The sequence below is a fragment of the Panulirus ornatus genome, chromosome 10 (assembly GCF_036320965.1).
Source record: "Panulirus ornatus isolate Po-2019 chromosome 10, ASM3632096v1, whole genome shotgun sequence".
Lineage (NCBI taxonomy): Eukaryota > Metazoa > Arthropoda > Malacostraca > Decapoda > Palinuridae > Panulirus > Panulirus ornatus.
This window is the reverse complement of record NC_092233.1, coordinates 1,053,096-1,070,473: the sequence shown is the minus strand read 5'-3', so window position 1 is coordinate 1,070,473 and position 17,378 is coordinate 1,053,096. Positions and strand designations below refer to the sequence as shown.

At 39.2% G+C, this 17,378-nt stretch overlaps 1 protein-coding gene across 1 annotated transcript in view; it reads left to right on the top strand.

Moving 5' to 3' along the window:
- The window catches only part of LOC139750719 (proteasome maturation protein-like), a 34,430-nt gene extending 17,493 nt beyond the window's left edge, over positions 1-16,937 (top strand). The window contains exon 3 of the mRNA XM_071665394.1: positions 16,098-16,937. Coding sequence (XP_071521495.1) covers positions 16,098-16,280 — 183 coding nt within the window. The 3' untranslated portion in view covers positions 16,281-16,937. The remainder of the gene's footprint in view (positions 1-16,097) is intronic.
- Positions 16,938-17,378: the final 441 nt, after the last annotated feature.

Here is a 17,378-nt window from a genome sequence, read left to right as displayed (position 1 = left end):
GAGCATCAGATTGGGGAAGAGCAGTGTGGTTTCAGAAGTGGTAGAGGATGTGTGGATCAGGTGTTTGCTTTGAAAAATGTGTGTGAGAAATACTTAGAAAAGCAAGTGGATTTGTATGTAGCATTTGTGGATCTGGAGAAGGCATATGATAGGGTTGATAGAGATGCTCTGTGGAAGGTGTTAAGAGTATATGGTGTGGGAGGTAAGTTGTTAGAAGCAGTGAAAAGTTTTTATCGAGGATGTAAGGCATGTGTACGTGTAGGAAGAGAGGAAAGTGATTGGTTCTCAGTGAATGGTTTGCAGCAGGGGTGCGTGATGTCTCCATGGTTGTTTAGTTTGTTTATGGATGGGGTTGTTAGGGAGGTGAATGCAAGAGTTTTAGAAAGAGGGGCAAGTATGTAGTCTGTTGTGGATAAGAGAGCTTGGGAAGTGAATCAGGTGTTGTTCGCTGATGATACAGCACTGGTGGCTGATTCAGGCAAGAAAATGCAGAAGCTGGTGAGTGAGTTTGGTAAAGTGTGTGAAAGAAGAAAGTTAAGAGTAAATGTGAATAAGAGCAAGGTTATTAGGTACAGTGAGGTTGAGGGACAAGTCAATTGGGAGGTAAGTTTGAATGGAGAAAAACTGGAGGAAGTGAAGTGTTTTAGATATCTGGGAGTGGATTTGGCAGCGGATGGAACCATGGAAGCGGAAGTGAATCATAGGGTGGGGGAGGCAGCAAAAGTTCTGGGAGTGTTGAAAAGTGTAGAAGTCGAGTACATTATCTTGGAAAGCAAAAATGGGTATGTTTGAAGGAATAGTGGTTCCAACAATGTTAAATGGTTGCGGGGTGTGAGCTATAGATAGAGTTGTGCGGAGGAGGATGGATGTGCTGGAAATGAGATGTTGAGTACAATATGTGGTGTGAGGTGGTTTGATCGAGTAAGTAATAATAGGGTAAGAGAGATGTGTGGTAATAAAACGTGTGGTTGAGAGAGCAGAAGAGGGTGTTTTGAAATGGTTTGGTCACATGGAGAGAATGAGTGAGGAAAGATTGACCAGTAGGATATATGTGTCAGAGGTGGAGGGAAGGAGAAGTAGGAGACCAAATTGGAGGTGGAAAGATGGAGTGAAAAAGATTTTGAGTGATCGGGGCCTGAACATGCAAGAGGGTGAAAGGCATGCAAGGAATAGAGTGAATTGGAACGATGTGGTATACCATGGTCGACGTGCTGTCAATGGATTGAACCAGGGCTTCAATACAGTCACCCCCTTTTTTGATAAATTCCACTGAGATACCATCCAAACTCACTGCCTTGCTGGCTTTCATCTTCTGCAAAGCTTTTACTACCTCTTCTGTGTTTACCAAATCATTCTCCCTAACTCTCTCACTTTGCACACCACCTCGACCAAAACACCCTATATCTGCCACTCTATCATCAAACATATTCAACAAACCTTCAAAATACTCACTCCATCTCCTTCTCACATCACCACTACTTGTTATCACCTCCCCATTAGCCCCCTTCACTGATGTTCCCATTTGTTCCCTTGTCTTATGCACTTTCTTTACCTCCTTCCAAAACATCTTTTATTCTCCCTAAAATTTAATGATACTCTCTCACCTCAACTCTCATTTGCCCTCTTTTTCACCTCCTGCCTCTTTCTTTTATACATCTCCCAGTCATTTGCATTATTTCCCTGCAAAATTCGTCCAAATGCCTCGCTCTTCTCTTTCACTAATAATCTTACTTCATCCCACCACTCACTATTATTTATTTTGCTTTTATTTATTTTGCTCTATCGCTGTCTCCCACGTTAGCAAGGTAGCACAAGGAAACAGACGAAAGAATGACCCAACCCATCCACATACGCATGTATATGCATACACGTCCACACACACAAATATACATACCCATACATCTCAACGTATACATATATATACATATGCAGACATATACATATATACACATGTACATTATTCATACTGTCTGCCTTCATTCATTCCCATCACCACCCCGCCACACATGAAATAACAACGCCCTCCCCCTCCTGTGCGCGAGGTAGCGCAAGGAAGACAACAAAAGCCCCATTCATTCACACTCAGTCTCTAGCTGTCATGTAATAATGCACCGAAACCACAGCTCCCTTTCCACATCCAGGCCCCACAGAACTTTCCATGGTTTACCTCAGACGCTTCACATGCCCTGGTTCAATCCATCAACAGCACGTCGACTCCGGTATACCACATCGTTCCAATTCACTCTATTCCTTGCACTCCTTTCACCCTCCTGCATGTTCAGGCACTGATCACTCAAAATCTTTTTCACTCCATCTTTCCACCTCCAGTTAGGTCTCCCACTTCTCCTCGTTCCCTCCACCTCAGACACATATATCCTCTTTGTCAATGTTTCCGCACTCATTCTCTCCATGTGACCAAACAATTTCAAAACACCCTCTTCTGCTCTCTCAACCACACTCTTTTTATTACCACACATCTCTCATACCCTATTATTACTTACTCGATCAAACCACCTCACACCTCACAATTAGGTCTCCCACTTCTCGTTCCCTCCACCTCAGACACATATATCCTCTTGGTCAATCTTCACTCACTCATTCTCTCCATGTGACCAAACCATTTCAAAACACCCTCTTCTGCTCTCTCAACCACACTCTTTTTATTACCACACATCTCTCTTACCCTATTATTACTTACTCAATCAAACCACCTCACACCACATATTTTCCTCAAACATCTCGTTTCCAGCACATCCACCCTCCTGCGCACAACTCTATCCATAGCCCACACCTCGCAACCATACAACATTGTTGGAACCGCTATTCCTTCAAACATACCCATTTTTGCTTTCCGAGATAATGTTCTCGACTTCCACACATTCTTCAAGGCTCCCAGAATTTTCACCCCCTCCTCCACCCTATGATTCACGTCCGCTTCCATGGTTCCATCCGCTGCCAAATCCACTCCCAGATATCTAAAACACTTCACTTCCTCCAGTTTTTCTCCATTCAAACTTACCTCCCAATTGACTTGACCCTCAACCGTACTCTACCTAATAACCTTGCTCTTATTCACATTTACTCTTAACTTTCTTCTTTCACACACTTTACCAAACTCAGTCACCAGCTTCTGCAGTTTCTCATATGAATCAGCCACCAGCGCTGTATCATCAGCGAACAACAACTGACTCACTTCCCAAGCTCTCTCATCCACAACAGACTGCATACTTGCCCCTCTTTCCAAAACTCTTGCATTCACCTTCCTAATAACCCCATCCATAAACAAATTAAACAACCATGGAGACATCACACACCCCTGTCGCAAACCTACATTCACTGAGAACTAATCACTTTCCTCTCTTCCTACACGTACACATGCTTTACATCCTCGATAAAAACTTTTCACTGCTTCTAACAACTTGCCTCCCACGCTATATATTCCTAGTACCTTCCACAAAGCATCTCTATCGACTCTATCATATGCCTTCTCCAGATCCATAAATGCTACATACAAATCCATTTGCTTTTCTAATTATTTCTCACATACATTCTTCAAAGCAAACACCTGATCCACACATCCTCTACCATTTCTGAAACCACACTGCTCTTCCCCACTCTGATGCTCTGTACATGCCTTCACCCTCTCAGTCAATACCGTCCCATATAATTTCCCAGGAATACTCAACAAACTTATACCTCTGTAATTTGAGCACTCACTCTTATCCTATACCTCTGTAATTTGAGCAATCACTCTTATCCCCTTTGCCTTTGTACAATGGCACTATGCAAGCATTCCGCCAATCCTCAGGCACCTCACCATGAATCATACATACATTGAATAATCTTACCAACCAGTCAACAATACAATCACCCCCTTTTTTAATAAATTCCACTGCAATACCATCCAAACCTGCTGCTGTCTGGCTTTCATCTTCCGCAAAGCTTTTACTACCTCTTCTCTGTTTACCAAATCATTTTCCCTAACCCTCTCACTTTGCACACCACCTCAACCAAAACACCCTATATCTGCCACTCTATCATCAAACACATTCAACAAACCTTCAAAATACTCACTCCATCTCCTTCTCACACCACCATTACTTGTTAACACCTCCCCATTAGCCTCCTTCACTGAAGTTCCCATTTGCTCCATTATCTTACGCACTTTATTTACCACCTTGCAGAACATCTTCCTATTCTCCCTAAAATTTAATGATACTCTCTCACCCCAACTCTCATTTGCCCTCGTTTATATATATATATATTCCTATGAGTCCACGGGGAAAATGAAACATAAGTTCCCAAGTACACTTTCGTGTAATAATCACATCATCAGGGGAGACACAAGAGAGAAATATAAGTCAGATGATATATATCAAAGAGACGAAGCTAGGAAACCATTTGGTAAACATGTGATTGTCCAAAACATACAACGAGCGTTCATAAACTTATCATTTTAGAAATTTTATCAACTATAAAGTTATCTAATTTATATAGACCATTGTTAATATTAAGATTATAATTCTTTGTGTATTTGATAATAGAAGATTCAGTGATATTTCTCTTGGTAATAGAGTTAGAGTTAATAACTGAGATGGCGTTACTCCAGACAGTACAATGATCATAGTTTTTAACGTGATTGAACAAGGCATTTGATTCTTGTCCCGTTCTTATACCATATTTATGTTGCTTAAGTCTAACAGAAAGATCCTTACCAGTCAGACCAACATAAAATTTGTCACATTTTCCACAAGGCACTGTATAGAGAATTTTCTGGTGAATTCCTGATTAAGATATTCTTTATAGTATTATTGTTGCTAAAGGCAACATTTACATTAAAGGATTTAAGCAACATGGGAAGCAAAGTGAAATTATTATTAAAAGGGAGAACTAAAAGATTCTTGGTGTCAATGAGAAGGTTGGGCTCAATTCTATACAATGATTTCTTTACTAACTTAAGGGATTTATCAATGAAAGATCTAGGGGACTTTAACTTAGATCCTATAGAATATATCTTCTCAAACTCATCATCAATAAACTCTGGACTGCAAATACGTAATGCCCTAAGGAACATAGATTGAAATGATGATAATTTAACTCTGTCACGTTGAGTAATAATGAATATATGAGCATACACTGGTGGGATTTCTGTATATGCTAAACTTAAACTTGTTTCCTTGTCTATGGATCATGCAATCTAAAAATGGCAACATACCATTATTTTCATTTTCTCCAGTAAATTTGATGGAAGGTACTAAATTGTTAAGTAAGGGGAGAAATATTTGTAAATTTTCATTTGTTGGCCAAACACAAAGAACATCATCTACATACCTAAACCAAATTGCATTAGAAGGTAAGGTATCCTTTATTAATTTTGTTTCAAAAAATTCCATATAAAGATTACTTAGTACAGGTGAAAGAGGGTTACCCATTGCCATACGAAATTTTTGAGCATAATAATCTCCATTAAATTGAAATACTCAGTCTTTTATACACAATTTTATCAGTTCAATGAAATTAGACTTTGAAACAGGTAAATGAATATCATCCAAGACATCAAGTAAATATTCTAAAAGGTCATCAAGTGGAACTTTAGTGAAAAATGAGGAAACATCAAAGCTAACCAGTTTAAAATCAAAATTAACATTGATATTGCTTAGCTTGTTGACTAAATCTACATTGTTCATGCTATTAGAATTTGATACCTTACCCATTAAAGGGCTTAATAAAGAAACTAACCATTTTGACAATTTATATGTGATGGAGCCTACTGAACTCACTATAGGTCTTGCTGGAAAATTCTGTTTATGTGTTTTGATAAGTCCATACATATATGGCAATGAAGGGGACAGAGGTGGCAAACTTTTGATAAGAGAAATGTTACCTTTCAACAACAACTTCATTTCTTTATTGAAATGAGAATTAACTGCTTCTAAGGGATTTTTACTAAGTTTAGAATATGTTGTGTCATCATTTAGAAGATCATTCATTTTAGATAAATAGTTACTTTTGTCTAAAATCACAACAGAGTTAGACTTATCTGCTTTAGTGATATGTATATCCTTGTCTTTTTTAAGGTGTTAGTAGCTCTTATGAATCTTTTAGGGCAATTAGATGTAGATGATGTTCTTTGTGTTTGGTCAACAAATGAAAATTTACAAATATTTCTCCCCTTACTTAACAATTTAGTACCTTCCATTAAATTTACTGTAGAAAATGAAAATAATGGTATGTTACCATTTTTAGACTGCATGATCCATAGACAAGGAAACAAGTTTAAGTTTAGCATATACAGAAAACCCACCGATGTATGCTCATATATTCATTATTACTCATCTCAACGTGACAGAGTTAGATTATCATCATTTCAATCTATGTTCCTTAGGGTATTACGTATTTGCAGTCCAGAGTTTATTGATGAGTTTGAGAAGATATATTCCATTGGATCTAAGTTAAAGTACCCTGGATCTTTCATTGATAAATCCCTTAAGTTAGCAAAGAAATCATTTTATAGAGTTGAGCCCAAACCTCCCGTTGACACCGAGAATCTTTTAGTTCTCCCTTTTAATAATAATTTCACTTTGCTTCCCATGTTGCTTAAATCCTTTATTGTAAATGTTGCCTTTAGCAACAATAATACTGTAAAGAATATCTTAATCAGGAATTCACCAGAAAACTCTCTTGGATGGATCTATAAAGTGCCTTGTGGAAAATGTGATAAATTTTATGTTGGTCAGAATGGTAAGGATCTTTCTGTTAGACTTAAGCAACATAAATATGGTATAAGAACGGGACAAGAATCAAATGCCTTGTTTAATCAGGTTAAAAGCTATGATCATTGTATTGACTGCAGTAACGCCATCTCAGTTATTAACTCTAACTCTATTACCAAGAGAAATATCATTGAATCTTCTATTATTAAATACACAAAGAATTATAATCTTAACATTAGTGATGATCTATACAAATTAGATAACTTTATTGTTGATAAGATTTGTAAAATGATAAGTTTATGAACGCTTGTTGTATGTTTTAGACAATCCCATGTTTACCAAACGGTGTCCTAGCTTTGTCTCTTTGATGTATATCAACTGACTTATATTTCTCTCTTGTGTCTCCCCTGATGATGTGATTATTACATGAAAGTGCACTTGGGAACTTATCGTGTTTCATTTTCCCCGTGGACTCATAGGCATATCTTGATCACGCGCAAAATTATGATCCTTTCCAATCCAACCCACCCACATACACATGTATATACATACACGTCCACACACGCAAATATACATACCTATACATCTCAACGTATACATATATATACACACAGACATGTACATGTATACACATGTACAAAATTCATACTGTCTGCCTTTATTCATTCCCATCGCCACCTCACCACACATGAAATAACAACCCCCTCCCCCCTCATATGTGTGAGGTATTGCTAGGAAAAGACAACAAAGGCCACATTCGTTCACACTCAGTCTCTAGCTGTCATATAATAATGCACTGAAACCACAGCTCCCTTTCCACATCCAGGCCCCACAGAACTTTCCATGGTTTATCCTAGATGCTTCATATGTCCTGGTTCACTCCATTGACAGCATGTCAACCCCGGGATACCACATCGTTCCAATTCACTCTAATCCTTGCATGCCTTTCACCCTCCTCCATGTTCAGGCCCCAATCACTCAAAATCTTTTTCACTCCATCTTTCCACCTCCAATTTGGTCTCCCACTTCTCGTTCCCTCCACCTCTGACACATATATCCTCTTTGTCAATCTTTCCTCACTCATTCTCTCCATGTGATCAAACCATTTCAAAACACCCTCTTCTGCTCTCTCAACCGCACTCTTTTTATTACCACACATCTCTCTTACCCTATTATTACTTACTCGATCAAACCACCTCACACCACATATTGGCCTCCAACATCTCATTTCCAGCACATCCACCCTCCTCAGCACAACTCTATCCATAGCCCTCGCCTCACAACCATATAACATTGTTGAAACCACTATTCCTTCAGACATACCCATTTTTGCTTTACGAGATAATGTTCTCGACTTCCACACATTCTTCAACGCTCCCAGAATTTTTGCCCCCTCCCCCACCCTATGATTCACTTCCACTTCAATGGTTCCATCCACTGCCAAATCCACTCCCAGATATCTAAAACACTTCACTTCCTCCAGTTTTTCTCCATTCAAACGTACCTCCCAATTGACTTGTCCCACAACCCTACTGTATCTGATAAACCTTGCTCTCATTCACATTTACTCTCAGCTTTCTTCTTTCACACACTTTACCAAAGTCAGTCACCATACATATATGTTTTATTTTTTATTATTTTGCTTTGTCACTGTCTCCCGCGTTATCGAGGTAGCGCAAGGAAACAGATGAAAGAATGGCCCAACCCACCCATATACACATGTATATACATACACATCCACACCCATAAATGTACATATCTATACATCTCACTGTATACATATATATACCCACACAGACATATACATTTATACCCATGTTCCTATGAGTCCACGGGGAAAATGGACTCATAGGAATATCTTGATCACGCGCAAAATTGTGATCCTTTCCAACATATACCCATGTACATAATTCATACTGTCTACCTTTATTCATTCCCATCGCCACCCCGCCACACATGGAATAACAACACCCTCCCCCCTCATGTGTGCAGAGTAGCGCTAGGAAAAAACAACAAAGGCCCCATTCGTTCACACTCAGTCTCTAGCTGTCATGTAATAATGCACTGAAAACACAGCTCCCTTTCCACATCCAGGCCCCACACAACTTTCCATGGTTTACCCCAGATGCTTCACATGCCCTGGTTCAATACATTGACAGCACTTTGACCCCGGTATACCACATCGTTCCAGTTCACACTATTCCTTGCACGCCTTTCACCCTCCTTCATGTTCAGGCCCCGATCACTCAAAATCTTTTTCACTCCATCTTTCCACCTCCTATTTGGTCTCCCACTTCTCCTCCTTCCATCCACCTCTGACACATATATCCTCTTTGTCAATCTTTCCTCACTCATTCTCTCCATGTGCCCAAACCATTTCAAAACACCCTCTTCTGCTCTCTCAACCACACTCTTTTTATTTCCACTCATCTCTCTTACCCTTACGTTACTTACTCGATCAAACCACCTCACACCACACATTGTCCTCAAACATCTCATTTCCAGCACATCCATCCTCCTGTGCACAACTCTATCTATAGCCCACGCCTTGCAACCATACAACATTGTTGGAACCACTATTCCTTCAAACATACCCATTTTTGCTTTCCGAGATAATGTTCTCGACTTCCACACATTCTTCAAGGCTCCCAGAATTTTTGCCCCCTCCCCCACCCTATGATCCACTTCCGCTTCCATGGTTCCATCCGCTGCCAGATCCACTCCCAGATATCTAAAACACTTTACTTCCTCCAGTTTTTCTCCATTCAAACTTACCTCCCTATTGACTTGACCCTCAACCCTACTGTACCTAATAACCTTGCTCTTATTCACATTTACTCTTAACTTTCTTCTTTCACACACTTTACCAAACTCAGTCACCAGCTTCTGCAGTTTCTCACATGAATCAGCCACCAGCGCTGTATCATCAGCGAACAACTGACTCACTTCCCAAGCTCTCTCATCCCCAACAGACTTCATACTTGCCCCTCTTTCCAAAACTCTTGCATTCACCTCCCTAACAACCCCATCCATAAACAAATTAAACAACCATGGAGACATCACACACCCCTGCCGCAAGCCTACATTCACTGAGAACCACTTTCCTCTCTTCCTACACGTACACATGCCTTACATCCTTGATAAAAACTTTTCACTGCTTCTAACAACTTTCCTCCCACACCATATATTCTTAATGCCTTCCACAGAGCATCTCTATCAACTCTATCATATGCCTTCTCCAGATCCATAAATGCTACATACAAATCCATTTGCTTTTCTAAGTATTTCTCACATACATTCTTCAAAGCAAACACCTGATCCACACATCCTCTACCACTTCTGAAACCACACTGCTCTTCCCCAATATGTATATATATATATATATATATATATATATATATATATATATATATATATATATATATATATACAGATATATACATATATAGCCATTGTATAAAGGCAAGGGGGACTAAGATAAACATTCAAACTTCAGAGGTACATTTATATTGAAAGTACCTTTTAATTAAAGTTTATTGGAGAGTGGTGATTGAGAGTGTGAGGGCATGTATAGATTTGGTGTTTGGTGTAAAGGAAGAATGTGTGTGAGAAATAATTAAGAGAAACAGGATTTTTATGTGGTATGTATGGATCTAGAGAAGGTGTATGATAGGGTTGATAGAGATGCTGTGTGGAAAGTTGTAGAGATATGTTGTCAGACGAAAGTTATTATTAGCTGTGAGAAGTTTTTTATCAAAAGTGAAGGTTGTGTATGCGAGTAGGTAGGGAGGGAGGTGCTTGGTTCCAGGTGAAGTTGGATCTGTGGTAAGGGTATGTAATGTCATAATGGATGTTTAATTTTTTTATCGAAGAAGTGTGGGAGGTAAATGCAAGGGTCTTGGAGAAAGGGTTATGTATGCAGTCTGTAGGGGATAAGGGGTTCTAGGAACTTTGCTGATGACACAAAATTGGTAGCAAATTCAAATGAGAAACAGAAGTTCATGACTGAGCTTGCGAAAGTGTGTGAAAGAAGGAAGTTGAGAGTAAATGTGAACTCAAGGTTGTAGGGTTTCACAGGGTAGAGGGAGAAGTTAGCTGGGATGTTAGAGTGAATGGGGAAAATTTGGAGAAAGTGAGGTGTTTTAGATACTTGGGAGTGGACATGGCAGCAAATATAATCATGGAAGCAAAAGTGAGTCATAAGGTGGATGAAAGGATGGTTTTGTGAGCACTAAGGAATGTGTGGAAAGAGCTGTTCTGTGGGGAAGGGTGAAAATGGATATGTTTGCAGGTATAAATGTTCCAACAATGTTGTATGGTTGCAAAGGATGGACAATAGATGAATATGTTTGGAGGAAGGTGGATGTACTGGAAATTTAATGTTTAAAGACATTATGTGGTGTGAGGTGGTTTCATTAAGTAATAAAAGGATAAGAGAAGGGTGTGGTATGAAGAGGGTGGTTGATTGAGAGAAATGAAGGTGTACTGAAATAGCTTGGATATTTAGAAAGAATAAGTGAGGAAAGGTTGACAAAGAAGATATGTGTGTCAGAAGTGGAGAGGGCAAGAAGGGGAAGACCAGATTGGGGACAGAATGATGTAGTGAAAAAGATTTTGAATTCTTAAAGCCTTAACATGCTGGAGGGTGAATTGGAGCAATTTGATATACAGGGGGGGGGGGGATTGTTTTGTCAATACACTGGACCAGGACAAATGAAGCAGCTGATGGAAACCATGTAAACATTTGAGGGGAATGATTGTAGATAGGGGTTGTGGTTTTGGAGCATTGCAAATGACAGTAGGAGAATGGAAGTGAGAATATGAGGCTTTTCTTTGTCTGTTCCCAGGGCTGCCTTGCTGACATGTGAAACAGCAAACTTGTGTGAAAGGAAGAAGATACATAAAACTGTGAGTCTTGGATAGAGGGGCAAATATGCAGTCTGTGAAGGATGAGAGGGCCTGGGAAGTGAGTCAGTTGTTGTTTGCTGATGATACAGCACTGTTAGCAGATTTAAGTGAGAAACTGCAGAATTTGATCATTAACTGGGTTTGGAAGTGTGTGAAAGGAGAAAGTTGAGAATGAATGTGAATAAAAGCGAGTTTATTTGGTTTAGCAGAGTTGAAAGACAGGTTAGTTGGGATGTTAGTTTGGAGAAAAATTGGAGGAAGTGAATTGGTTTCGACATCATGGAGTGGATATGGCAATGAATGGAACCACTGCACTGGATATGAGGCATGGGGTGGAAGAGGGTGCAAAGGATCTGGGAATGCTGAAAACTGTGTGGAGCGAACATTATCTGAGAGGGCAAAAATTAGTATATTTGAAGGAATAGTAGTCCTATCAGTATTATATGGTGGAGAGTAGATGAGTTGGAAATGAAATGTTTGAGGACAATCTGTGGTGTGAGGTAGTTTGATTGAGTAATTACTGAAAGGGTAAGAGGGATGTGTGGTAATAGAAAGAGTGTGGTTGAGAGAGCTGAAGAGGGTGATTTGAAATGTTTTGGACATTTAGAGAGAATGAGTGAGGAAAGGTTACCAAAGAGGATATGTTTGTAAGAAGTGGAGGGAAGACGGAGAAGTGGGAGACCAAATTGGAGGAGGAAGGATGGAGTGAAAAAGATTTTGAGTGATCAGGGCTTAAACATGCAGGAGGGTGAAAGATGTGCATGGGGTAGAATGAATTGGAATGATGTGTTATACTGGGGTCGACATGCTGTCAGTTGACTGAACTAGAGCATCTGAAGCATCCGAGGTTTACCATGGAAAGCTCTGTGGGTCCTAGTTATGGGTAAGGAGCTGTGGTTTTGGTGCATTACACATGACAGCTAGCTAGAGAATGGATGTGAACAGATGTGGCCTTTCTTCACCTGTTCCTAGTGCTACCTTGCTAACAGGGGAAACCTAACCTAAATGTGAAAAAAAATGTAACTTTATCCCTTATGGTAGGTAAGAAAGAATACTGACCATGTACCACTGGCATGTTGTAGCAGGCAACAAAGCAAACAGAGAGTGGGGGCTTAATATTATCTCCTATGCTAGTTTCCCAAAGAAAGAACAGAGGAAGTAGTGAACTGAGGATTTTTTCTTTCTGGGGTTGTTCATGTGATTGTATTGGATGGTATGAATGCAAAAGTGCGATGTGATGAAATTGGTGAGATAGTTGGTAAATGGGGAGTGCCTGGAGTCAATGAGAATGGAAGTTATCTTGTGGTATTTGTGCTGAGAGGGTTTTTTTGCCTTGCAAACACCTTTTTTTGGCACAAGATGATCCTCAGATATACATGGATGAGGAATGATGGAAGAGAAGAGCAAAAGGCTTTGATTGACCCTATGGCAGTGGATGAAAGATTGAGAAAGGAGTGCTATATGCTAGCCATGAGAGGATTCTTTGGAGAGTCTGACCATTATGTGGTTCTTGTGGGGATGAGGATCAGGGAAAAGTGGAGGTGTGGTGTAAGGAAGAATGTTAAGGTAAAAGTGTTGGCAAGTGAGAAGATAAATCAGACAGAAATGCAGGGAGGGGTATGAAAGGAAGGTAACTGAAAGATTAGATGGATATGCAGTGATGTAGGAATGCAGTCAAGTGTGAATGAGGTGTTTAAGATGTTTAGAGAAATACTGTTAAAGGTTATATAATCAGTAGTTCAATACAAGGTAGAGATATTGGAATATAAAGGGTAGTGCATGGTGGACAGAAGAAACAAGAAATGCTGTAGAAGAGAAGAAAAGTTCAGCAAAGTTGGAAGGAAGAATACAAAATATGTCAGCAGAAAGTTAAGAAGCTGATAGGAAAGCTCTGTAGATGAAGATTTTGGAAGTGAAAAGTTTTAGGATAATAATAAACTACTAGAAGGAGGTAAAAATGGAAAGAGGTGGATGTAAGAGTGGAAATGTTGACGTGAGAAGTAAGGGAGTTTCTGAATAAGGAGGAGGTAGTGAAAGGAAGATGGAAGGAGTATTTGTAAGAATAGATGAATGTGGGAGAAGGGGAGGCAACAATTGTTACATGCATGGGTGTGGAGAAAGGGAAGGAAGAGGATTCAAGTGCAAGGGCCAGCAGCAAAAAGGGGAGTAAGAAGTGCAGTAATGAGGCTGAAGGTAGGAAAGGCACCTGGAGTGGATGGGATTATAACTGTAATGATGAAGTATGGAGGAGCAAATGTGATAGAATGGATGCATCTTGTAAGTAATTTAGCATGGAAACAGAAGTTTGTGCTTGAGGCTTGGGTGAAAGCTATTATCCTTCTTTTATTCAAAGGAAAAGGTACTAAGGATGTTTGTAGCAGTTATAAGGGAGTAAGTCTGTTAAGATACCAGGAAAAGTGTGTGCATGATTATTAATTGATAGTTGATGGAAGTGACTGAATACAGAATAAGAAAGAGCAAGGGGTTTTTAGGAAAGGTAAGGGATGTGTGGATCCGATTTTTGTAGTAAAGGTGACTGTGGAAGGTAAGAAGTTGTATGCAGCTTTTATGAATCTGAAGAACGCCTATGACAGTCAAGGGGAATGCTTTGTGGGATGTGTTAAGGATATATGATTGGGGGGACAACTGTTGGGTGGTGAAAGCCTTTTATAGCAGAGGAAATGTGTGTTTTAAGAGTGGATGGAGAGCTGAGCGGAAGTTTCGGGATAAATGTAGGTGTGAGGCAGGACTGTGTGATGTCACTGTGGCTTTTTAATAGGTATATGGATGGAGTGATAAGAGAGATGAAAGCAAAACTAAGGAAAAGGGGTGTAGAGATGGAGTGTGGCAGTGAGATATGGTGGCTGGTGGCAAGCCTGATTGCAGATTATATACTATGTTGTTTGCTGAGAGTGAAGAGGAGTTGCAGAAGGTTGCAAGTGTTTTATGATCTGTGTAAGCATAGGTGATTGAAGGTAAATGCAAGTAAAAGTAAAGTAATTGAAGGGAAATAGTTAAGATATAATTTTGTAAAACCATATAGAGTGAAAGAGAATTGTATGGAATTGTGCTTTGGATATGGGAGGAAGAAAGACTGGAAGAAGAGAGAATTTAAGTATCCAGGAGATGTCTTGGTAAGTGTAAGTGATATGGAAGGAGGGAAAGGGAGAGAACAGACAGAGTAGAAGAGTCATTGGATCCCTTAATAGAATAATGAAGGGTAGGTAGAGTGTAAGTATGGAAATGAAGAGAAGATTAATGGACAGCATTATCCTCCCAACCCTGACCAATGCAGATGAAACATGGACATGGTATGAGTCACAGAGGTCAAGAATCCAGGCTGTGGAAATGAGCTATTTGAGAAGAGCATGTGGTGACTAGATAGAATGAAGAAATAAATAAAAGGGTGTATGAGAGATGTAGTATGGCAGGGAATGCAGAGGGAGGGAATTGTTGAGTTGTAGAATTGGTGAAATGTTATACTTTTAGGTGGTTTTGGCATGTGGAGAGAATGCAAGACTGGGAGTTTACAAGTAGAGTGTATGATATTACAATTAAAGGGGTTAATGTGAGTGGAAGACCACTTATGACATTGCAAATAAGGGGGAGGAATACTGGAGGGAGAGAAATAGTGGAAGAATGTGTGGAATGGTATATGCGAGGGAGGCATGTAAGGAAGGGGTAAGTGTAGACTTTTGCCTTGGCCACCCTTAATGGAGTTCCCAGAGGGAATTGGCATCACAGCTATCGATAGGGCTTATTCATTTTGGAAATCTTTGTTTTCCATTCTGGCTAAGAAAGATGAGGAAGAGCCACTCCAGATTTAGAAGCAGAGTCCATGGTGGCAAATAAAACCTCTGGTCATATGAAGTAGTTGCTCTCAAGAAAAAGTTGTGGCATCTGTACAACACTTCCACCTTTTAGGAAGCAGATATTGTGATATCCATTAAATGGGTTTTCCAGAAAAGGAGGATGTGGATTGCCTAACAAGTTTGTTATTACGAGTTTGAAGTATAGTGTTTTAAATTTCAATATTGGGAAACAAGTGAGATTTATATAAAACAGGGAGAAATTGGGACTTTGTACTGTACTGCTGAATTTTACTAGGTTACTGCTTGCCCACTTCAAGATGTCTGGTTGATAGTATGGTATTTTAGGATTACTGGACTCTCTTCCTCTATGTGGTTATGCTGCTATTGAAAAGTTACCTTAGCAAGGCTGTACTTTGTCAGTGGGGGAAATAAAAATTACTATCGTATCAATGAACTTTTCTCTCTAAAGTAGTCCATTCTCTCCCTGCAGTTAATTGTAGTTCAGACTTGAAGCTGTAGTAACCCAGTAAAAGGGATCCTAGGGTTATTTGCTCAATTAAGTGTTTATTTTATGAAACATTTGTCCTTTATGTCCAAGATTTACATGTAAATATACTGATAATATGTTTAAAAGGAACTGATTGTGTAAATCAATACTTTACAGGCTGGTTGTCCAGAGATTGGACACTTAGGCTTCCTACCCAAATCCAGTGTCCACATCCAAGCTTTAACTGGTCGGGACTTGGAGTTGGATTTCACTGACACACTGGCCATTGAACAAGAAGTGACACAAAATCCACATCTGTTTATGGAGAAGATTCAAGAAAAATCTTGCTTTGGAATATAGGGATGACTGTTAATCTCTCTTTTAAGAGCTGCATTCACTGCTCACCAGCATTTTGATACTTATTCTACAAGTAAAATATAAAAGACCATTGACTTAATGTTTAGAATGGCACTGGTTGAAAGATTATTTTGTAATTTCATGTAGTCAAAATATTAATATTACGTGTTTGATGTATTTCTTATTAATAACATCTTTCATACAAGCAAGATACTCAGAAGTGTTATTAAGTAATGTTTCATGTGGAATTGGAATTTTTTCTCTTCAGATTACAAAAGAACAATTGAAATTTTTAGCAGATGTCTTAGAATTCCTTTGAAAGTGAAAATGATGTAGATTTTAAATAACCGTGAACATTATAGTGGAAATGATAATGTAATGATAGTATCATGTGGACATTCGCACTTAATGAATCTGAGAAAAAATTTAAATTGCATTCATGGAGTCGCTTCATGTTTTTACTTCCTGATTGTTCTAACATTTGTATTTTCAGATCCTGTCTCCACTTTTGTTATATGTAACATATAAAATAGCATGATGATGATCTCAGAATTTTCCTCTTAGATTTCATGATGGCATAAATTTGTAATTCAAGCACTGAAAACACATTAACAGTGTTTGTATGTAGCTATTAAATCAGAGTAAACATTTTGCAAAGAATTGTTTTGTTACCCACATTAAACTTTATACCCTTGGGGTAGGGGAGAAGGAATACTACCCACATATTCCCTGCATGTTGTAGAAGGCGACTAAAAAGGGAGGGAGCAAGGGCTAGAAATCCTCACCTCCTCTTTAATTTTTCCAAAAGAAGGAACGGAGAAGGGGCCAAGTGAGAATATTCCCTCTAAGGCTCGTTCCTCTGTTCTTAACGCTATCTCGCTAATGCGGAAAATGGCAAATATGTATGAAAATATATATTTTATTTTATTTTTATACGTGATTGCTGTTTCGTGCATCAGCAAGGTAGCTTCAGGTAACAGATGAAGAATGGTCCATCCACTCATACACACACATATTTATTATTTTTAAATATACTTAACCACCATCTCCTGCATTAACAAGGTAGCGTAAGGAAACAAACGAAGAATGGCCCAACCCACC